At 47.3% G+C, this 23,110-nt stretch overlaps 1 protein-coding gene across 3 annotated transcripts in view; it reads right to left on the reverse strand.

Annotated features, from left to right (window-relative positions):
- Positions 1-297: 297 nt before the first annotated feature.
- The window catches only part of RBMS2 (RNA binding motif single stranded interacting protein 2), a 75,627-nt gene continuing 52,814 nt past the window's right edge, over positions 298-23,110 (reverse strand). For all 3 annotated transcript variants that reach the window (XM_048488155.1, XM_048488154.1, XM_048488152.1), the window contains exons 6-14: positions 22,672-22,751; positions 18,302-18,411; positions 17,792-17,838; positions 17,520-17,613; positions 15,490-15,540; positions 13,425-13,535; positions 13,120-13,200; positions 12,092-12,178; positions 298-9,278 (exon numbers count right to left, since the gene is read on the reverse strand). In XM_048488155.1, the coding sequence (XP_048344112.1) occupies positions 12,098-12,178; positions 13,120-13,200; positions 13,425-13,535; positions 15,490-15,540; positions 17,520-17,613; positions 17,792-17,838; positions 18,302-18,411; positions 22,672-22,751 (655 nt within the window). In that variant the 3' untranslated portion in view covers positions 298-9,278; positions 12,092-12,097. The remainder of the gene's footprint in view (positions 9,279-12,091; positions 12,179-13,119; positions 13,201-13,424; positions 13,536-15,489; positions 15,541-17,519; positions 17,614-17,791; positions 17,839-18,301; positions 18,412-22,671; positions 22,752-23,110) is intronic.

Below are 23,110 nucleotides of genomic sequence, written 5' to 3' on the forward strand. Positions count from 1 at the left end.
TTGACTAGGCCTGCTGGAGCATTTTGCTCCTTCACAGAAAAAGTATAGGGTTCATCCACCCTCATGGCTGTATGTTGCGGGGCAGGATTGTTGATGTTACGTGAGCTGTCACCACCTCTGATCACACTCGGGAGTCCATGAAGCGGTTCCTGGAAAAGGATGGTTTTGGCCAATGCTAAAAGATAACTAATCTGATACGATCTTGAAATTATTTCAATACAGTGAATAGAATTGCCAGCATCCCCTAGAAACCTGATTACCAGTGCAAAACACAATCTAAAAAAAAAAAGCCGCAACTATTTTTTCACCTTTTTATTTAATAACAAAAATTGCTCAAAATGAGACCAGTCAGAGCTCTATAGGGGAAAAGGTGTATGGGGTGGAGAGAGAGAAACAGGCCTGGCTGTAGCATGGAAGGTACAAAACTATTAAAAAAAAACCTGTACAAATTCCTAAGTACATAAATAAAACGAGCAGGTAAAATTAGTTGTGAAGTCTGGTGAAGGTTCAAGAACTCTCACTGTATCTGTAGTCAATGGAAGCGCGGAAGGGAAGTGGCCTATTGGAGAGTTCTAGTTGTTTCAAAACAGGTTGGCGCTTGAGTCGGAAATGGAGCCGGAGGCAAGTTGTTGCTGCGTCCCCATTGCGTTGAACACTGAAAGGGCTGACAAAAGACCCGTGCACAAGACTCCATGGCAAGTGTGTCACTTGTTTTTTTAAAAGGTCAGATGACGTAAATTCCAACGTTGTTTAGAAAGGCTGCTATGGATTTTAAAGCATGTTAGGTGTAACCTGCTCTAGACAGAAACTAGCTTGAGATAGATGTTGCTTAGGTTGGGTGGGTATTGCTTTAAATGGCAGTCTGCTACAGGGCAAGGCATCATTGCAGCCTTCAAAATGACTCAGTGAAAGGGCTCATGGCTCCAGAGCAAAGGGGGCAGCCAAATGGTGATGGTGTCAAGTAGGCTGGACCACTCGTGTTGGTTTCAACCCACCTGTGGCCTCTCCTGCTAAGAATGGGGAAGACATGCAGGAAGAAAGAGTGTTGCCTTCAAGAGTGACCATTTTATGTATATTTTTTCCTGGCGTTTTAATATTCAAAATTCTGTCCTTTCACTATTTAATGGCCACTGAAATGCTAAGTCTTAACTGCATGGACCGTTTCACCTCCTCCATTAACAAAGTGACGCTGTTGGAAGACAAAATATCACCTCTGTCCCCTCTCCCAGATGACACAGCTCTCTGTGGGTGGCTTCCCTGGAACAACAAGAACCTGGCACTCAAAGCAGCAAAAGAAGAATGGAACCGGAGACTTGCATGCCCAGCTGAAATAGAACTGGGGTGTGATTAGATTGCCAGCAGGCCTATTCAAGACTGCCTGTGGCCCATATGGATGTTGCTGTATTACACACTGGTTGTTGAGCTGAAGAACAGGTGTTTGGCAGGAGCATCATTTCCCCTTGGATGTAAATGTCATTCCAAGGTGTCCTACTTTACAGTCGTCTGGGAGGGTGTGGCTTACAGGTTCCACTGATGGTTGATTTGGCTGCCTGTTTGCCTTTATCAGCCAGATCGAGGTGCTTGGGGAAGTTTGGACAGCACCATGATACTAAACATAATTTACAGACCTGTCTACTTGTAACCTATTCTTTTTTTTAAAAAAAAAAACAGATTATGACAACCTTGTTAGGCTGGTCTCTTCACCTTGAGGGCAAGAGACTTAAAATTTGGAATCATGACCTGGGCCACTTGGGGGCCACTGGCTCCCCTCCTGTTGGTGAGACTAGCCCTCCTGTGAATTCCAATAGTTGGCTAAAGTTAAAAGGGTGTGGAGTCTTAAAGCAATCATGGCTCCCTTTGCTGGGTCCTCGATGGTTCAAGCATTCCCAGGATGGGTCATGAAAAGCCACTGTCTTGCTTTGGCAAGTCTGTTTTTGGAAAGAGAAGGCCGAGGCGCAGTGGTCGGAAATGATAGTCAACGCCATCCCTAGACCTCTCTTCTAGATGGAAATCTTTCGTCCTATGTTCCAGTGTAAGCAATGCAGCCATAAAGGCTTTGAAGTGCAAGGGCTGAGCAAAAAAAGGAAGCAGTTTTATTATCCATTCTTGCTGTGGTTAGGGTTCCACATAGCGGCCATAAAACTATGCCTCCCCCCCCCCCCCACACACACACACCTTGGACAAACCATTTCCATTCCAATGAAATCAACTAACTTGACAATTCATTTTACAAAGAGAGGAGCACAAGGTGGTACATTAACAACCTTCCCAATAATTAGCAGCAACACAGGGATATTTTTTTTTGTCAAAACAAACATTCTCCTTCTTTCTCCCCGTTAAACAAAGCACAAGATCCCAGGAAAAAAAAAATTACTTCGGGTGGGGGTGGGAGGAGACGGTCCCTTGAAGAAGGTGCAGTTTGCCGGTTCGGGATATGCAAATGAACTGCAAGTACATGTGAGGTAGATGTGAAGCTATGGATGACGTAAAACTGGAAGTGGTGAGCGTAATGGTGAGGGGAAGTTCTGAACCGGGGTGTTTTTAAATAGCACCAACAAATTCCAAGGGGGACAGGTTTTGAAGCAAGCATGGGCGGCGGGGGGGGGGGGGGGGGGGAAGTTTCAGGTTAATATAGCTTGCTTTTTAAAAAAAGAAATACCCAGCACATCCAAGGGATGAGGGGATTTGAGGCTTTTCTGCTGTCTGCCCAGTCTTAGAGGCAATTGATTGCATCCTCCTCCAGCATGGGGGTGGGGATGGGGGATGGCTGGACAAAGCAAAGCATGATTCAGGAGATGCCAAGATGCGCGTGTTCTTTGCAGAGGGAGGCTAGGGCACAGAACAGGGGACCTCATGGGTATGAATTAGGACGAGGCTGGGGAGAAGCGGACGGGAAAAGGCCTTTTCTGGACTGGAAGTTTTAAAGTGCAGGGAGCAGTTCCCCCACTGGCAGAATGGGACAGGGGAAATCAAGGCACAAGATTAAAAATCTAGCAGCTCAAGAGATGCACTCCCACGCCCCAGTTCCTCGCAGTCAATCCCTGTGCTTCGGCATTCAGGCTTCCGGAGAATGGTTTCAAGCTTGCCGCCAGCTGCTCACCACTGGCATCCAGAGTGCAGTGAAGAGCTGCAAATCTGACCTCTCCGTCCTGCGTCAACCCAGCTAAAAAGCTCTGGGAAGCTGTTCTGGAACTAGGGCTCGGGTTAAGGGCCAAGAGTAATGATAAGGCCTAGTGCCTTCCTGCCAGCTCTTATGATGATGAACTGTTTAAAGCTAGTCCCTGCAGCCTCCCGAGAGTATCGATGAGGCTGGCGGGAACGTAGCGCTCGCTGAACGACTCTGCTTCCTTCCGGCCATGGGAGAATGGAATGAAAGTGGAATCATCTGATCAAACGCGTAGGGCCTTGGTGGATCCTGGGGAGAGGAAAGCTGGAAGTGCATTAGGGAAAAGGGGGGTGGGCACGAGAACAGGGCTAAGGACCACAAGGAAGCTTGCAGCGACGAAGTGTGTGGTCTACATCCATGCCCACTGCACACACTCTTGCTCATCTCCACAACATCACACACGCCGCAACGTCCACTCTCACACGCATTCTACTCCCCCGTCTGTCGTCACAACTGCATCTTCGCTTTCTGCCCCATTTCTGCTTCTGCCTTTTCCCCTTTCTCTTCCTGCCTCTGCCATTCTCCCACCTGTCCTTTTCCCCCTTCTGTCTTTTCCATCCTATTGATCCTTACTAGGCAACTGTAGGTAGTATCCTCGGTTTCTTTCCTGCTTAGAAAAATCATGATCCTTTTCTGTATCTTTGGCAAATGGAAAAGGGGGAGGGGGAAGCCACCTGGATGTAGAGGCCAGGGTTGAGACTGCCCAACTCCTTCCCCCTCACCCCAGTTACATCTCAATATCACCATTTGGACCTCCAAACACAAGCGCTTGATGGAACTACCAACTGGGCATGTGGGGGGGGGGACAGGTATTGTGTCTTCTGCAAATTGTGGTGGGGGTGCTTTTCCATGCATGTTCACGTACACAGGCTAGATGCTAAAACAGGTGACACAGTCTGCAGAGAAACAAATTGCAAAGAGACATTAAGCAGGAGCAGGATAACCCATAAGCTTGTTGCCTTGACCCAGGAAATGGGAGCGTTGGTCTGTTCCAGTGGAGTGTAATTCATGGGGTACCCTAAACAAGAATGGATGTGGGATTCAGCATCGGGGAGGTGTCAAGTGTGTCATCTGTCCTAGCTGAAATTTGTACACCCAAGGTGGTTCACTTACATGAAGACACAAGTGTTCAGCACACTTAGCATGTTCCGCAGCTTGTGTTTTCTATGTGAAATCCTGGGCAAATACCAGCGCCTTGTCTTTCAGGACAGCAAGTGAGAAAAAGATGCAGAAAGGAACACAAGTTTTCTCACGTTAATTTCAGACATGGAACTTGAAGCTCCACTTTAGGATAAATGGTATATTTAATAACTGCTGGATTCCAGCACTTGTTTCCTCACGGTAAGTAGGCAGATCAGGGAGGCAATTAAAAAAGAGACAGCAACTTCCTGACCCAAACACATAAAATGAGAAGAAAATCCAGTCACCAATCCAGAGTTTTTTTTAAATGTTCCTCTCTGACTGAGAAGGTGGTGCTAAAAATGTCAGCACTGATAATGTGTGTAGGAGGTAGATTTCACATTACCTGCCTCCGCCTCACCCTGCTAAGTAAGCTACCAGTCCCAGCTCTGCAGGCAGAAATAGTGTTGCAAAGGGTTATGACATGATCAAGAGACAAAAGCAAAATTGATTTATCAGCCAAAGACCTGAAGTTCTTTTGGCCCAATCACACTCCAGCTGTAAACCAATTAGTTGAACACAGCAACTGGAGGCTTCTGACAATTAATGCGTATCCAAGGGCACCAAATGATATATCTCACCAGTTCAGTGGGTCTGATGATGAGTACTGCAATGTAAATACAAAGCTGTGCCTATTCCATTGATTTAAATGGTTCAATCCATTTGTTTAAATTCCATTAGTTTAAGTGGTTCAATCTTATGCATGTTTATTTGGAAAGAAACCTCTCTGAACTTTATGGGACCCACCCCCATAGTTATAACCCACTCTTGCTGGATAGCTCCCTGGGCTTACAGGTTTGGGCTCTCTTTTCCAGTGCTACAAAGATTGATTCCAGGTGTTGCCTTGGCTGAATTACCCTAGAAAAACAGGAAAGGTTGACTCCATGCAGACATAATGTGTAACGGTGGTTAGTTTTCCTTAACCGGGATTAAGTAACATATGAGTGATCTGTGATGAAAGGCTGCTTGTAGAGCACAAAGTACAACCATGGTCTGAAACAAGTTTACACACCACAGTTTGCATTAACCATAATTAGGCACTGGACTAAGTGAGCCACAGTTAAAGTGATTCCCTGCCTCTCTTGTTTCCAAAATGACAAGCAGATCTTGTTGGCATTTGGTATATATGGTTTGCAGGGGTAACAAGCGTTGGAAATCTTAACCAAGATTAAGACAAGTCACATGGTTAGTGTTAAGCATGATTACGCATACGTTGTCTCTTGCCACAAAATGGGTCACATAAATAAGAGTCAGACTTTTAAAAAATCACTGGGCCAGATAAACATTTACCGTTCTTGAAGCATCAAATTTTGGGCACTGAGAGGTTGAATAAACACATTGGGAACCTGGGAACCAGTATTAAATATCTAGCATTTCCACTTCCATTAATTTAAGACCAGAAGCTTTTTCTAAAATGTGTGCAATTAAAATCATGAGTACTGACATAAACCAGACGACTTTCACCCTCAATTAACAATTCACATTTCCAGAAAACTGAGGTTTAAAAAGGGACTATGGTATATTAAATCTCTTTTGCAGCTGTATTCTAGCTCCATTTTCTGTCCTCCCTTCTCCCTGAATTTGGGTTCTATTAGCCATTTACATGCTACTAATTGCCTAGCATCCTAACAGGCTAGGTGATTTTGGACTCTGTGGCCATAAGGCGCAATCCCATTGAAAAGAAAAGGTTGGCAGAAACTGGCTCAGATGCTCTGGAGTAGCTCCCATTCATTTCAGTGGGGTGCAAGAAAACTACATGGCAAATTGTGCCTCCAGTTTCATGTTGCAAACAACTATATGGGAAGGCTCTGCCTCTGCAGAGCGGCTTCTCTGCATACGTGTCCACCTCTTTTAAAAGTAGCAATTTCCTGTTTGTGAAACACAGAGGAACTCTGGGAGTAGCTCTTGATGCAATGCAGGGAATTGTTGCCAGGTGACCCCCTCAAAAAACAACAACACCCACCCACCAGGAAGCATTTGCACTCCTCTCAAGTACTCTTTGGATTGTGGTCTGTATCTGGAAGATCCTTGGAGCTACCAGTCAACTCCTGTGCCAGCATGAATTTCATGCCTAAGGAACTATGCATCACAACTCCTTTTAAAAAAAAAGTTGCTGGCATTTTAGGGGTATAATACAATCATCAGAGGAAGAAATACAGCGTATGGGATGCGCAATGCTTCACTGAGTGAGAATTTCCCAGTTCCAACTGGAATGTAGCCATTCAGATAAATGACGACAAAGGAGTGTAGGTGGAGAGATCTGCTCTACTTCTGTCTGAGGAGCAATGGCCTCTTTGCTGAGCATTAAAATAGCCACAGAATCACCCAGGATCCGATTTTAAAGACCCGTCTGCCCATTTGCCACTCCCAAACGAACAGGTTTGGCACTACCAAAAAAGCTTCAACCCTTAGATTCACGATGGGTTCAAAACCACCTAAGCCCAAATGAAGGCACTCAAGTGTAGCTCAGGAACCTGTGGGGAAACAATCAAGCTGATACGATTCAAGAAGGAAGTGTAAAAGGTGGATCTTAGGCATGGATCCCAAAAGCTTATGCTAAAAGTTCTCCATCTTTGCTGGCCTCCGAGGAGTTAATGAAGGGGTCGTCTCTCAGGCACTACAGGGCTGGTCCCCCTTCTGCCACTGGCGACGACGGAGGGCGACTGCCACAGAGGGAGAACCAAGTCAAGGGAGCTCTGCGGGGGGGGGGGGGGGGGGATGGTTAACCTTAAGGTTCCAAAACCTCAAGCACTCTTCTTACGAGATAAGCCTGATCCTACTCGCAGTCAGGACAGTACTAGAAATCCTTTTTAAAAACAAAGAAAATGTCCTGAGAAATACACAAACCCAATTAAGCAGGGATCCCTCCTTTAGATACTATCCTATGACGTACACACACACGCGCGCATGCACACACTCACTCACTCACTCTTGCTCTCCCTGGCTCACATGACACCCGTATGGCCTCTGCAATTAGTCCTCCCTGATTGTCAGCTGCATAAGAGCTATTTTCTCAAAGGTGTTTGGGCAGGGAAAGGGGGAGGTACCAAGAAAGGGGGTGGGGGGAAGAGGAGAAGGCAAGGTTTGCCATGATCACAAAGCAACTTCTAAGAGTCAAGTGGAAGGGACAACTTCATGCCAGCCGGTTTGGGGAGATTTTATGATGGTAAAGAAGGTAAGAGACTTTTTAGCACCATTTAGGTTGGGGAAAGCAACTGGGGCGGGGTTGGGGAAAGGAGAAACAGGGAGGAAACATACAGAGGTGTCTAAAGCACTTGGTACCTTCAAGAGGCTCTCCAGAGAAACGCACTGTAGGAAGGGACAAATTATTGCACATGAGTCTCCTGCTATTGCGAATCTGAGGAGCCAGCAACCAAGGACTGCAGGGGAGCGGGGGGGAACGTGCATAGTAACTAGGATCTCTGTTTTGGGTGGGGGAAGCACAGCCATCCCCTGCAAGGTGCTAGATGCTCCCTGGTTTTTGTTTTGTTTTGTTTAAAGCAACCGGAACAGACCTCCCCCAGTCCCCACCAGTCAGAAGTTTCATCGCCGCCGCCCCCCCCCCCCCCCCCCCACAACTGGCTTGTCAAGAGAACGGGTGACAAGCATGCAGGAACCGAAGGGGGGCATACGGCAGCACAGTCCGGACCGCAGGCGGCAGAAGGCACTGTGTAGGTGTGTGTCCCAGGGGCGAAGCGCTGCAGCTGGCAACATGTCCATTCAATGTTCAGGAATCCAGAAGCGACGACACATCACTGGCAGCAGACTCCTCAGTTTATTGTTCCCCTGATCCAGGGCCGGGGGAGGGAAGATCCATGTGGAAGCAAAGAAGGGTCCGCGTAGAAGCTCAAATCAGAGTCCAAAGTATCCAGCAAGAACCGGTCCCATTGGACAGGGTGGAGGGCAGAAATCGAGGTCTGGAGCAAACTCTGTTTCTCTCTCTCTCTCTCTCTTGTTCAGCTGGGGCAGAGTTTATGCCAAAAATTTAAAAGGTTTCAGCTGACCAGATGCCACCAGCCGCAACCTTTTCCTCCATCCTGACAGGTTTCATTCAAAACCCCTCTTGCTGCCATTCAAAGTTCAACTTTTTTTTTGTAGATTTCCTTTTTTGTAGATTTTTTTTGTAGATTTCCTTTTTTGTTTTTTTGTAAATTTGTCTTTTTTAGAAAAAAAACTCACCCTCTTGAAATAATAAAATAAATCCTTTCAAAGCAAAATCCCTCCCCCCCTCCCATCCCATCAAAGAAGAAGAAAAAAAAGTCTGCATTGATTTTTATCCTACGGCTGCGAGGTGGGACTTTTCTCCGAGTGTTTTCTTATAAAACAACAAAAAAATATTCAAACACTTTTGCATATTTGTCCTTTTTTTTAAAAAAAACTTTTTAAATGACGAAAGGAAACAAAAACGAAACAGAAAAAGTTCAAAGGAGCAAACGTTTCCTCCAGGAGGCCAGGAGCAATCTTTCCAAAAGAGGGGAAATATATATATACATATATATATACATATATATTGTATACACACACACACACATATATATATAGGTATGCATATATATTTTTCTTCTCTGGGGACTTTGTAGCATCCAAAGCGCTTGACTTTGCTGTTAAGAAAATAAATGCGGAAACACACACGCACACACGCCCAAAAATGGTTTCCTCATATTAAAATAGTCCTCAGTCCGTCTGTACATTTAAAGGTGGGGTGTATTCTCTTCTCCATCCCCCACTCTCACCTCCTTTGGTTCCTTGGTGTCAGAAGTCTATTGTGGTTATTTTCTTGGTTTTTAGAGAAAAACAACAACCTTTTTCTTTGCAGGAAAAAACAAACAAAAAACAAAACAAAAAAATGGTTCGGTCTTCTAAACGCAGCACAAATTTTTTAAAAAGTTGTCTCTCGTGAAGTGATTGCTCAGGGCTGAGTCGCTCAATTGCGCTAGAAGGATGAAAAACGGAAGCAATTACCAGGGCAGGTGGTGGGGCCAGGTGGGGCCCAGAGGTTGTAAGAACGGGCACAAGCCGAAAAGGATCTCTCGCAGGTCGGAATCCTATCCCTCCTCCTTCTGCTGCACCCACTGAGACCATCCCTGCAGGTCTCCGGCCCCAGCCCTTCTTTAAAGGAACAGACAGGATGCCGTGTTACCCCACAAAGGAAAAGCAGACTGAAGCACAATCAAAACTCTTATCACATTTTTATTCCACTCTTCCTTCAAGGAGCTGGGGGGGGGGGGGGATACACATGGTTTTCTTCCCTATTTCATTCTCACAGGGACATATCTACTTAAGATGACACTCAGAGCAAGCAACTGCCCAGAATACCTCCCCAACTCCACGTCATATTCGGGTGTGTGTGTGTGCAAAGTTCAAGGCTGGCCTTGGTCCAGCTGCAGCTTTAAGCTACTTTAAACTACTTTAAACTTGGCCTGGCCGGGTCCAACTTTAAACTGCAGACTTCAGAAGTGGACTTTAGAGGATGAGCCAGTAATATAAAGCTGGACCTGGCCAAGGCACAGCCTGCAGTTCAAGGCTGGCCTGCAGGTGGCCGGGCCTAGCTTCAAACTGCGGACTCTGAAGCAGAGCCAGCAATTTAAAACTAGACCTGAACGAGCTCATCCTTGAACTGTGCGTCCCACCACTCCACATGGAGTTTGGGAATTGGGCCACAGTTGAACACTGGTCCCAGGCCCAGCCTTAAACTGTGTCCAACCCCATAAACTCCCTGTGGGAGTTTGACAGTTGGCAGTGGGGGAGAAGGGCCTCTGGGGGTGGAGGCTCTGGGCTGCCTGGCCGCCCTTCCCTCAAACAGTGCCTGGAGCATGAGCCCTGGATATACCTTGCATACTCACAACAATCCTGTGAGGTGGGTTAGTGTGTGAGTGGCTCAAGGTCATTTGTTGAGCATCGTGGCTTGGATGGGGACTGCAGCCTAGCTTGGCCCCAGTCCTAGCCCGGCCCTCTTTTTTTCTACTGCAGCATCCTGGCTCTCCTCTGGCTCCCCCTGCGTATCCACTGACTGCCTATCCCCACCCACTCTGGTGGCACCAAACTGTGTCATGGTTTGAAGGGATTGGGGGAAGCTGAATAATCCCCAAATATTTAGGGACAACTGACTGGGAAACAGGATCCACAGTTGACTGTTGTGGGTTTTCCAGGGTGTGTGGCTGTCATCTGGTAGTTTTTGCTCCTAACGTTTTTCCATGATCTATGGCTGGTATATTCAAAGGCATGTCATGGTGAGATGTGTTTCTCTCAAAACACTTTCTTTCTCTTGAAACATTTCTCTCTTGAAACACATCTTATCGTGACATGCCTCTGAAGATGCCAGCCATAGATTTGGCCAAAACTTAAGGAGCAAAAACTACCAGACCCTGGCCACATATCCTGGAAAATCCACAACAGTCTGTTGATTTTGGCCATGAAAACCTTCAACAATACATTGGATCACCAATGTTTTGGCCTCCTTCTAATGGGGCTGGGTACCTCACCTGGACAGCGAGGACTCCCACCTCTAAGAGTACAGCCAGAGGTGTATCGTGGGGAAATGGCACCCGGAGACCACTACTTCCCTGGGAGCTCCCCCTCGCGCCCCCCGTGCTTGGGGTATCAGGCATGGGCATGGCCCCGCCCCCGAGCGCCGCCCCCCCACCTCCATGCAGGTTGGCTTTCAAAAGCTGGCCTGCACAGAGGTCAGGGGGGCTTGGGAGACGAGGATAGCTGGTGCCACGGCCGCCCACTATTGAGTCCCACCCCCCTGCAGGCCGGCTCCTGGGGGTGGGGCTTGGTGGTGTGCGGTTGGGGAACACACCACATTTGGTCACATAGGGGGGCATCCGGCACCCCCACACACATGACCAAAAGGCGTGCGCCAGGGGACATGGGTGTCCCCATGTCCCTAGGACAATATGCCCCTGAGTACAGCACAATGTGATTCAAACCTAACTGCACCTGTGCTCGAAGCATTTCACTTACTAAAATATTTTATCCCATCCTTCCACCAAGAAGTGGAGGTTCACATGCATGGCGTCTATGTCTCTCTCATACCCCATTTTACCCTCACAGCAACCCTGTAAGGTAGGCTAGGCAGAGAAAGAGTGCCTGGCACAAGATCACCCAATGAGCAGAATGGGAATTTGACAACCTGACATTCTGACCACTATGTGTCTTTTGCATGCAAAGGAAATATTGGCAGTCTTAACCTCTAAAAACTAGATTTGCCAAACTCAGATCCGGTTGGGAGCCTGACTGATATTTCTTACAATGACAACTTCTGCAGGAAATGCTGGAGGAACAAGCAACGTGAAAACATGATACACAAATGTACATCTTTTAGATGCCTCCTGAGAGATACACCAGCATAATATCAATGGTTCCTGCATCTCAGATTCAGTTTCCCAAGCAGCTATCATGGTTCATATAGGAATATTCCCTTCCTCCATCTTCTGACAGAGGAAAAGTTCAAAATACATAATGATGTTAGATTTCTATTAAGTATTTCCCAGTATTGGCTGCTACTTTCTGCTTTCTGGTGGTCACACTCCACAGCCGCCACCACACTGCATTACTCCCCGACCCATACACACAGCCAGAGGTGTAGCTTCAAGGGGGGGGGGACGCACCGGGCATGCACCCCTGTGGGGGTGTGGCAAGGGCGTTCCGGGGGCATGGCTGGGGTGTTCCGGGACGGGACAGAGGACGCACTAGTGCACTGGGCGCTTTCCCCCCTTGCTACTCCTCTGCACACAGCCTTACCTGTCATTACTTGTTGTACTGATACGAGTAGGCAGCATGATCCGATGGGGACTCCACTGTCACATGGCTCTGCTGGCCACTGTTCTCCTGCAACAAAACATCCAGCAGGGGATCTGGGATTTCCTTCCCCAAAACTTTCAGTCTTGCTATGATGGGCAAGCTTGGGCTGCCAAAACCCTTCAGTTGAGTTTGAACCATGTTGCTGCTACGTGGGCCTTTCGAATACCTGCAAGGCATCTATTCCAGGGACAGGTGACCAGCAGCTCAGATGCTCACTCCAGCATCCAGGAATTCCCTAAGCCAGGGGCGTCCAACTCTGGTGCTTCAGACGTGCATGGACTACAATTCCCATCAGCCCCTGCCAGCATGGCCAATTGGCCATACTGGCAGGGGCTGATGGGAATTGTAGTCCATATCATCTGGAGTGCCATAGGTTTGCTACCATGGCCATATACTGTTTCCACAAGGGGATTTTCCCCAACATGGAATGCAGGAAAATCGTAATATTAAACAGGAACATTTACATGATATTACACTTATTCTGAGTGCAACTTGTGGGTTTCCTTGGGTTTCCCCCTTTAAACTGAATCAACAATAAGCCTACTTTGCATTGGTTCAAAGAAGGAAACTGTGGGGTGGCTGCAAGCGGACTGTACATCTGGACTCTGTACCTGTCACTTTCATGGCTTAGCTCTGCCTCCCCTTCAGCCCTTTAAAATACTTTCTCTACTAAGTCATATTGCAGGTCCCAGGACTTCAGCATCTGCACCTGGCTCAGGCATGACAGAGGAGCACCTGCCTACCTTCCCACCCATATTTGGCTTTAAGCACACAAACACACAAAAAAGCATACCCTGCTAAGGTCTCTGCATAAGCAGCAGGTTCATCTCAGCCAGTATACAACCCTGTGTAACGACGCATGGACGTGAGCGTGCTGGCGTATAGATCAATGCAATGCAAAGGAAAGGAAAGCAACTTCAAGAGGGCTGTCACCTTAAGCAGGAAGATGACGAAGCAGAGACATTTACCTCGACTGCAACGCTGGAGGAAGGCACAGGCGTGTACTGGGGGATGTAGGCTCCTTGCATAGCTGCTGCCGCTGGCATATACTAGAAGAGCAGAGCCGGAAGAAAAGTCAGAAGGATGGCAAGAAATATGGGGAGAAGCTCCTCGAAGGGCTAGTGCACAGGTGTCAAACTTGTGGCCCTCCAGATGTTATGGACTACAGTTCCCATCATCCCTTGCCAGCATGATGGGAACTGTAGTCCACAACATCTGGAGGGCCGCGAGTTTTACACCTGTGGGCTAGTGAGTGGAGAAGGAAGGTCCTTACCGCGCCAGCACTGCTGAGAGACAGATGGCCCAGCTGCTGGGCTAGGGGCCCCATCATGGAGGTGGGCTGGATGGAAATCGCATGGTCCATGGTTGGGGTTAGCACTGTTCCCTGCTTAGCAACAATAAAGTGGTGGCAGGAAGGGAGGGATGGAGAGAGAGAGAGAGAGAGAGAGAGAGAGAGAGAGAGAGAGATGTTAAAAAGAAAGCGGGGAGAAGGGATGCGACTATAAAATTCATTGGGATTAGGGCAATTCGTGGCAAAAAAAACCCCTAGGGATTAAATCAGCCCTTCCCCGAAATAGCAGGCTTTAGAGGGAGTGTTCAGAACAGAGGTGGGATCCAACCAGTTCTCACCACTTCTCTAGAAGTGGTTACTAATTTTTTCTGAGTGCCGAGAAGGGGTTGGAGGTGCATGTGTGCGGCAGTGCCACTGTTTGAATCCCACCACCATCGGAACCTGCTATTAAAATTTTTGGATCCCATCCCACCCCTGGTTCAGAACCATGTATTATTGAAGGCTTTCACAGCTGGAATCAACTGGCTTTTGGTCTGTGTGGCCATGGTCTGGTAGTTTTTGCTACCCATGTTACACCTGGATCTATGGCTGGTATCTTCAGGCAGAGCCGGAAGATATGTATTTCCCCAAGACATGTCACGGTGAGATTTTTTCTCTCTGTGGCACAGGCAATGACATGTCTCTGACAATGCCAGCCACAGGTCCAGTGTGGCTATTGGGAGCAAAATACTGGCTATGGCACTCCAGATGTTCATAGTTCTGAATTCCCATCGGGTTAGAATAGCATGGCCTATGGGAATTGTAGTCCTTAAACATCTGGAGCGCCATAGGTTGGCCACCCCTGTAACTAGACCAAGGCTACACAGCCTGAAAAACCACAACAGCCTGTTCAGAACAAGCCCCCCCTCCCCTTCCTTGCATGCCACCCCTCACACCCTCACATCCCCTCCCCTTCCCTTGCATGTCACCGCTCCCTCTCCCTCTGCTAGGGTGGGTGGGCCATGTCCAGATGCCAGGCCCCTCCCCCTCCCCTTCCTTGCATGCCACCCCTCACACCCTCACATCCCCTTCCCTTGCATGTCTTGGCTCCTCTCTCCTCTGCTGGGGTGGGAACGGACTGTATCCAGTCATAGGCCCTCCCCCCCTCCCCTTCCTTGCATGCCACCCCTCACACCCTCACATCCCCTCCCTTGCATGTCACCCCTCCCTCTCCCTCTGCTAGGGTGGGTGGGCCATGTCCAGATGCCAGGCCCCTCCCCCTCCCCTTCCTTGCATGCCACCCCTCACACCCTCACATCCCCTCCCCTTCCCTTGCATGTCACCCCTCCCTCTCCCTCTGCTAGGGTGGGTGGGCCATGTCCAGATGCTGGGCCCCTCCCCCTCCCCTTCCTTGCATGCCACCCCTCACTCACTCCCATCCCCTCCCTTACTCCCCTTCCCTTGCATGCCACCCCTCCCTCTCCCTCTGCTAGGGTGGGTGGGCCATGTCCAGATGCCAGGCCCCTCCCCCTCCCCTTCCTTGCATGCCACCCCTCACTCCCTGCCATCCCCTCCCTTACTCCCCTTCCCTTGGGCTTAGTCTGCAGTAAGGAAGAGGGAATGTAATGACTGGGATCAGGGTATCCAGAAAGTGCGCTAGGAATGTTTTCACAAGTAATGCTCAAGTCACTTTGTGATGTCACCTGCCCAAACTCAATCTATGAGCGCATTTGATTTTAAAACGTTGCTCTCTACTGCAGGGGTGTTGAACTCATTTATTACAAGGGCTGGATATGATATAAATGTGCCCAGGCTTGCCAGACCAGGTTGGAGAAAGGGGGAGGGGGTTGCTTCAACTGACTTGCGGACCTAATAAGCCCCTTCAAGGCGCTGGATCCAGTTCAAAGGCTGCATGTTTGACACCCCTACTCTGCTGATTTCTATTCTGCACTAATGCATGAAACATTCCAAACCTACAAGCCTTCCCCCCGCCCCCCGCCCCCGCCTGCAGCTTGAGAAAATGCCCTTAAGCAAGGTGGACGGAACTTGGGAGGAGCAGGTCTCTCACCGTGGGCTGCATGAGGTACGACTGATGGTGCATCCAAGATGGACTGTGAACCTGAAAACAGTACAGCAATAATAACGTTTAATATTTAGATAATGCAGTCCACACATCCTGATCCTTACAACAGCCCTGACAAATACATGATGCTGTCACAAACACACACACACACTCAGAGACGTATCTAGGAAAAATGTAGCCCGGTGCAAAATCTGATTTTTCCACCCCACCCCCACCCCCATATGGGCGACCGCCCTCCCCCACCATGACCAAACAACGCTTTTTTGCTCCAGGTCTTGAAGTCAGTGTATGGACTGGGGGGGGGGGAGGGAGGGAGAGAGGGAGGGAGGGAGAGAGAGAGAGAGAGAGAGAGAGAGAAAGAGAGAAAGAGAGAAAGAGAGAAAGAGAGAAAGAAAGAAAGAAAGAAAGAAAGAAAGAAAGAAAGAAAGAAAGAAAGAAAGAAAGAAAGAAAGAAAGAAAGAAAGAAAGAAAGAAAGAAAGAAAGAAAGAAAGAAAGAAAGAAAGAAAGAAAGAAAGAAAGAAAGAAAGAAAGAAAGAAAGAAAGAAAGAAAGAAAGAAAGAAAGAAAGAAAGAAAGAAAGAGGGGGCGATTTTCCATCCCTCACCTGACTAAATGACCACAGCCTGGGACATTTGACCCCATATGTCCCCCTGGGCGGTATGCCCCTGCACACATACCAATACAAGACAGGCCGAAGGCAAAAGACATCAGCTGGCCTGTTGGTTTGTGGGAAAGGTGAGTATCTAACCAGGGATTTACTGGCTTGCAGCTAACAACTGTGCTGAAGGCCAAATGAGACCCATTTGTTTAAGGGAAGGTTTTACGCGGCTTTTAACTTCTTTGATCGAACAGGACAAATGAGTGAAAGGAACCAAAAGCGCCCCTGTGCCTGCCTCTCATCTCCCCACAGTCTCTTCCTTGCAGAACTGGTACTGGAGCTCAGGTGAGAAGAAAAGCACACGAGGAGGCTGTGGAAAGGTTACCCAGTGATGCAGGAGGTTCAGCACACCCCACCTGCATGGAATCCTTTGATGCTAAAAATCAGATTCCCCAGCATCTGCTAGCCCGTACCAGGGTTCCATCATGTCTCAGATAGCCTTTAGTCACAGTTCTGCACCATCTCTTAGTACCCCTGACTCTACTTCAATTTTCAAAACAATGTAGCCAGATAATTTTACTAGGACAGTGGTGGTGAACCTTTGGCACTCCAGATGTTATGGATTACAATTCCCACCAGCCAATTGGCCATGCTGACAGGGGCTGACGGGAATTGTAGTCCATAACATCTGGAGTGCCAAAGGTTCGCCACCACGGTACTAGGACATTTGGTCCTTAATAAATACCCAGTTTGCTGGGGGTAAAGTGAAGACGACTGGGGAAGGCAGTGGCAAACCACCTGCCTAGTAAATGTGATATGACATCACCCCATGGGCCTGTAATGACCCAATGCTTGCGTTTTACCTTTACAGTCCAGGCAAACATCTATTGAGTCTTATATACGAAAGAAGAAGAAGATGATGATTTTGGATTTATATCCCACCTCTCTCTCCTGTAAGGAGACTCAAGGTGGCCTACAAGCTCCTTTCCCTTCCTCTCCCCACAACAGACACTTTGTGAAGTAGATAGGGCTGAGAGAGTTCCAAAGAACTGTGACTAGCCCAGGAGTGCGGAAACGCCATCTGGTTCACCAGATAAGCCTCTACCACTCAGGTGGAAAAGTGAGGAATCAAACCCGGTTCTCCAGATTAGAATCCACCTGCTCTTAACCACTGCACCACGCTGGCTCTCTATTTTTTTTAGAGTCATTGCTTAAGTTACAAAAAAGGAGAAGAGATTACACTACAAAAAACCATCCTGATTTAGGAACAATACCCAGCTAAAAGGAGGCGGATACACCTTTAATTTCTACTTCTTCCCAGCAGAGCTATCTCCCCGATTTCACCTCTCCTGACTACATATGGCATAATGTGCCTTCCCCACCATTGGAGTGTGTGCGGTGTGTGTGTGATAGATACCTGGTAGGAGGAAACAGGTGATGGAAGATAGGGGGAGAGTGCAGTCTGGGCAATCATCCTATTGGGAGCCAGGCTGTAGGGCGTTGTGTAGAACCTGCAATGGTAGATGGGGTGGGGGAAAGAGACAGAATTAATGCCAGCCACAGAGATTTGGATTTCCCATAATGTCTGCACGCAGAAATGATTCTTCTGGGTCTCTTTGATGATAAACAACAGGCTATCTACTAAAACAGATTAGTATGTGAAGGCACAGGTAAAAAAAGAGGACGTACCCATTTTGTAGTGCCGTTGTGGGGTCATAGGTCAAGGTCATCCCACCCTGCATGGAAACATCAAATCAAATAAGGCCTGGTTCATATACAGACTTCCATTCCCTGAATCACCAGCATTTCTTCCAGCTTTCCTAGCTAATGGAAAGGCTGGGCCCTCAAGCAGCTTGGCAGGAGAACTGGTGCAGCCAATCGAAGAGAAAGCCCCCAAAGTTCAAGGGCAGGCAACCTTCCTGGCTCAAACACCAAAGAAATCTGTGAAAATGTTGGTGTGCCTGCAGACAAAGGAGGAAAGTGTTTTAACCCTGACCTGCTGCAACTGGTGACCCACCAAACTAAAGTTCACCCACCAACCACGTATATAAGAGAGCCTGCTAGGCATGCGTGACAACCACCCTATTTTGCAAACCCAGACCAGCAGCAAAAGCAAGAGGTCCATACATCACCATACATGGATGATTAACTTATCCTGAATGCTGCTGCCCTCCTGCTCCTTAACATCCCTTCCCTTACCGTGTCACTTTCCCGTGGCCAAGCTCGTCCATTCTGCACATATTTGCCTTGATTCTGGCGCTTCTTCTGGCCACCATCGGCAAATTTGCAGAGCAATGGATCTGGGGGTGCTGCAGAGAGAGAGAGAGAGAGTAGAGTCAGCACTGAAACTTTCTGTTGTTCTAGATTCTAACATCTGATAGGGCAGATATAGAAAGAGAGAAATAGAAGTTGTTTTTCTCTCATTTCTTTGGGATCCCTTGCTCAATCTGGTACTGTGCTAAAAGTATGCTTGTAAACATTTTCTTTATAACAAATACTTTTAAACTTTGGATGCTGAGAGTGATTCTCTGTAGCGCACAGACTTCCACCATCTTGGACATGATACCTTAAAAAGGGGGCGTCAGGAGAGAAAGGCTAGCAGTTGACAAGCAGCTATTTCTCCAGGGGTACACTGGGCAATAAATCATCCCTGTGGTGCCCAGGAGTGGAACAGTGGAAGACACAGAGGCAAAGCTTCAGAGTTTAGAAGGGAAGTTGGGGGGGGGGGGGGGCTGACCATTGTAGGAATTGGCCACTGGGAGGGGCTAGAAACACCCCCCCCAGTGGCCAATTCCTACAATGGTCAGGTGGTGGCAGTGGTTACCCAAGAGAGAGACAGAAGCCCCCCCCCCCCCAAGAGGAGTTGGGAACACCTGGGAGACGGTAGGCATAGAATAGGGCCTGAAGGCAGAGCAGGCCCGTTCCATCTCAGTACCCACAGACAGTAATATTCAATGGTGGTTTTCATTTCAGTGCTGGAAGTTTGCGGCTTGGGCGCCGCTCTGTGATGAGCATTATCAGTGGTTATTGGGAAATGCTCAGATCCATATGCAAAGCAACAGATACAGGGAAGCTGCAGGGGGAGGGGAGGGGAGAGGAGCAGCACTGAGACCCTGCACCACAACTGGGTGAAACTAGATGACAGCATTGCACACAGCATTTCACAGTATTCCTGAAAAGCTAGCCAATGTATGCCATAGAATCATGGAGTTGAAAGAGACCCCAAGGGCCATCAAGTCCAACCCCCTGCAATGCAGGAACACATAATCAAAGCACTCCTGACAGATGGCTACCCAGCCTCTCTTTGAAAACCTCCAAAGAAGGAGACTCCACCACACTCCAAGGTAGTGCATTCCACTGTCGAACAGTCCTTACTGTCAGGAAGTTTTTCCTGATGTTTAGGTGGAATCTCTTTTCCTTCACCTTGAACCCATTACTCCTGGTCCTAGTCTCTGGAGCAGCAGAAAACAACCTTCCTCCCTTACCAACACGACATCCCTTCAAATAACTAAACATGGCTATCATGTCACCTCTTAACCTTCTCTTCACTAAACTATACATGCCCAATCCCCTAAGTCTCTCTTCGTAGGGCATGGAGTCCAGACTTTTTACTGTTTTGGTTGCCATCATCTGGACCCATTCCAGCTTGTCAATATCCTTCCTGAATTGCGGTGCCCAGAACTGTACGCAATATTCCAGGTGAGGTCATTTGTCTATGACCACGTATCCCCAAATGAGGTCCTCTGTCCAATATCCTCCAGCATCCTAGATGTTCATACATGAAGTGATACCAAATAGTAAAGCTTATCCTGGACTGGACTGATTCAAGCTGTACATATGTCTGTGTGGAGGATGGCATGTTAGAATGCTCCCCATAAAAGAAAGGAACATCTTTGCATATAAAAAGAGAACCATAGGGTGTCAGAGCTGAATAATAATGACTAAATGTTTTGGCGGTTGTGAGTTTTCCGGGCTTTGTAACCATGGTCTGATAGCTCTAGCTTCTAACATTTTGCCTGCTTCTATGATTGGCGTCTTCACAGGCATTTTATAGTAAGACAACTTTCTGAAGATGCCAACCATCGATGCAGGTGAATCATTGGGAGCAAAAAAACTACCAGAGCTCAGCCACACAACCTGGAAATTCTACCTACGTGAAAGCCTTCGACAAGACTCTTCACTCTTAAAATGGGGGCAGGTCTAGTATTTTTTACAACAAAGGGACCATGTGGGTGAGTGGAAATCAACCCACTCCTGCTTTCCTTCACTGAAGGCTCTTTTCTCCCAGTCTGACTCCAACACAGGAAATGAGGCTGGCTGAGGAAAAAAGTGCTTGAAGTGATGGAGCACATGGAGGTAAAGCAAGATGAGGGACTGGAAAAAAGAGGACAACTTCTTATTTCATATGTGAATGAGGCAGCCACATAAATAAAGAAACTGATACCTCCCTAGTCCTGTTTACTGTGGTCCTGGGTTGAAGCCTTCTCCATCATCTGCTCTTTCTCTTTACACAAAGGCCAACTGCTCAGAGGCCACTTATGGGACGGGGTGCTGGCAACTGAAGCAGCAAACTTCCTTGACCAACCTACAAGGAAGTTGCCGTGCACCTGCTGCTTCTGCTCTAGGTTTTCCCCACGGAAAGCAACAGCCCTTCACCACTTGTGGGAATCTCTGTTGGGGATGCTCAAATTGGTTCATATGATCATATTTGGTGGAAATGTAGAAAGATAAAGCAATTTTGGTCAGATATTTATGTTTTAATGAAAAAAAATTCTTAAGAGTTAATTTTAACTTTAGGAAAGAGTTATTCCTCTTGAACATAATGGAATTAGGCCCAAAGTTTAAATATAAAAAAAATTATTATTATATATGACTACAGCGGCGAGGGTTCTGACAGCCAAAAGATGGAAGAACGGGGATGCTCCGCCAATTGAGGAGTGGATGAATAAATTGCTGGAATTTGCCGCATTTAATCAATTTGTCTAATTTAATCAATAACAAATGTATTGAAGAGTGTATGGAAGATTGGTGACCATTGATAACTTATATGGAAAACAGATCAGAACGTACACAATTATTAGAATACTATAAATGTTAAAAATTGCTGCCTCCTCTTTATGAAGTTAGTTAAGGGACATTAAGGGAAAGAGTATTAAATTTTGGAATGTTTATGATTTAGGAATATTTGACTTTGTGAAAGCTTAGTTGGAAGTCCTGAAAAAAATTAAGGATTATATAATAATAATTTAATAAAAGTGTAAGGATATTATGTTGTATTAAGTCTACCTATGTTCAAGTGGCTTTTAATACTTTGTTAGAAATATTAACATTTTTGTCTTTTCTGTTTTTGTTTTGGCATGGATTGTTAGTTTTAATTGTCATTGTCTTAATAAAGATCTTTTTAAAATTAAAAAGAAAGGAAGAAAAGAGAGTGAACTTCAGGCAAGCGCCTAATGCCGTGGTGCGGCAGAGAGGAGTTACGCTCCGCTGTCCGTAATCGGCTAGAGAGTCTTTTTTTCAGGACCTTTCAGGAATATTCACATACACAACCTCCCATGTGCACTCTAAATGCCTAATTAGATGATATACTGTCTTCAGAACCACCCCACAGTCTGCCCCAGATCTTCTCCAGCAGAGATGGGCTAGGAATTCCTAGGAGAAAATTAGATTCTGATCAGAGGGACTTCTTATATGAGGACCACAGCACAGAGGAGAAGAGAGGCTTAAGCCTTCCACCCCGTGCCATTTTCCTGATCTGAAACAGCCCCGAGGAGCTGTTTACCATGTTGTGGAAACTCATGTGTACTGACAGGCTGTATGGAAGTTTCTCCTGTGGAGTAAACAGTGACTACCCAGGGCTGCTTCAGATTGGCAAAACAGTGTAGAGGGTAAAGTCCCCTCCCCTGCATGCTATTATCAAATCCAAACTGGCACCTACATCCCTGAATCTTTCAGCCAGGAACTCCTAGAACACATCTGTTTGACAGAATTCAGAGACAGATTCAGGAACAGATCCATTGTGTAGTTAAGTCCTAAGCCTAGATTTAAATGTGCAGCTGTCAGGGCAAAAGAAGTCACCTGTGGGACTTTGCACTCCCGCAGCAACTTGTTTAGCCATCCAAAGCAACCATGTGTGCTTAGGCAACATGCCAACACAATATCCACAAGGGCTACAGATCTCCAGTGCGCAAATTAAGCACAAATAGCTGCTTTGCACAGGTGGCAACCCAGTATAAAGGCACCGTAGCAACTGTTCAGTGTTGCATTTAAAACAGGGCCTGAAATGCTTCAATCCAGGAAAAGCTTTATTACTTGATTCTGATGCACGTAAACTTGCCCCTGAAGCCCACACTGTAGCTCACCAGTACTAGCAGAGATGACACAATCTAGTCCAGGGGTGTCCAACTCTGGCGCTTCAGGGGCTGATGGGAATTGTAGTTCATGAATATCTGAAGCACCAGAGTTGGACACCTCTGATCGAGTCTAACATGGATTTCTATTGTGGAGCTCCCTGTCGGACCACAGCCAGGCCGATACACACACTTCTTCACAGCTACAGAACTCCTCACCTGGAACCCCTGGAGGCGTCTTAATATATTTGCCATTGAAGTGGGTGATGATGGCTTCACATTTCTCTGTGGACTCCATCCTGAGTAGAAAAAATAACATGTAAAGGCAGGAGCAGGGGGGATGCTGAACCTTGCTTGTAAGCTACCCTAACTGACCATTACATTTGCCTTGTGTCCACACCAGGCTGTTGACGACAAACATACTGAGAGTTCCAGGCTCAGAGAGCCAGTGTAGTGTAGTGGTTAAGAGCAGTGGACTCTAATCTGGAGAACCTGGTTTGATTCCCTGCTCCTCCAAATGAGCAGCGGACTCTTATCTGGTGAACCAGGTTTGTTTTCACCCTCCTACATATGAAGCCTGCTAGGTGACCTTGAGCTAGTCACAGTTCTTTGAAACTCTCACCTACCAGGTATCTGTTGTGGGGAGGGGAAGGGAAGG

Source organism: Sphaerodactylus townsendi, linkage group LG03 (genome assembly GCF_021028975.2).
Source record: "Sphaerodactylus townsendi isolate TG3544 linkage group LG03, MPM_Stown_v2.3, whole genome shotgun sequence".
NCBI lineage: Eukaryota > Metazoa > Chordata > Lepidosauria > Squamata > Sphaerodactylidae > Sphaerodactylus > Sphaerodactylus townsendi.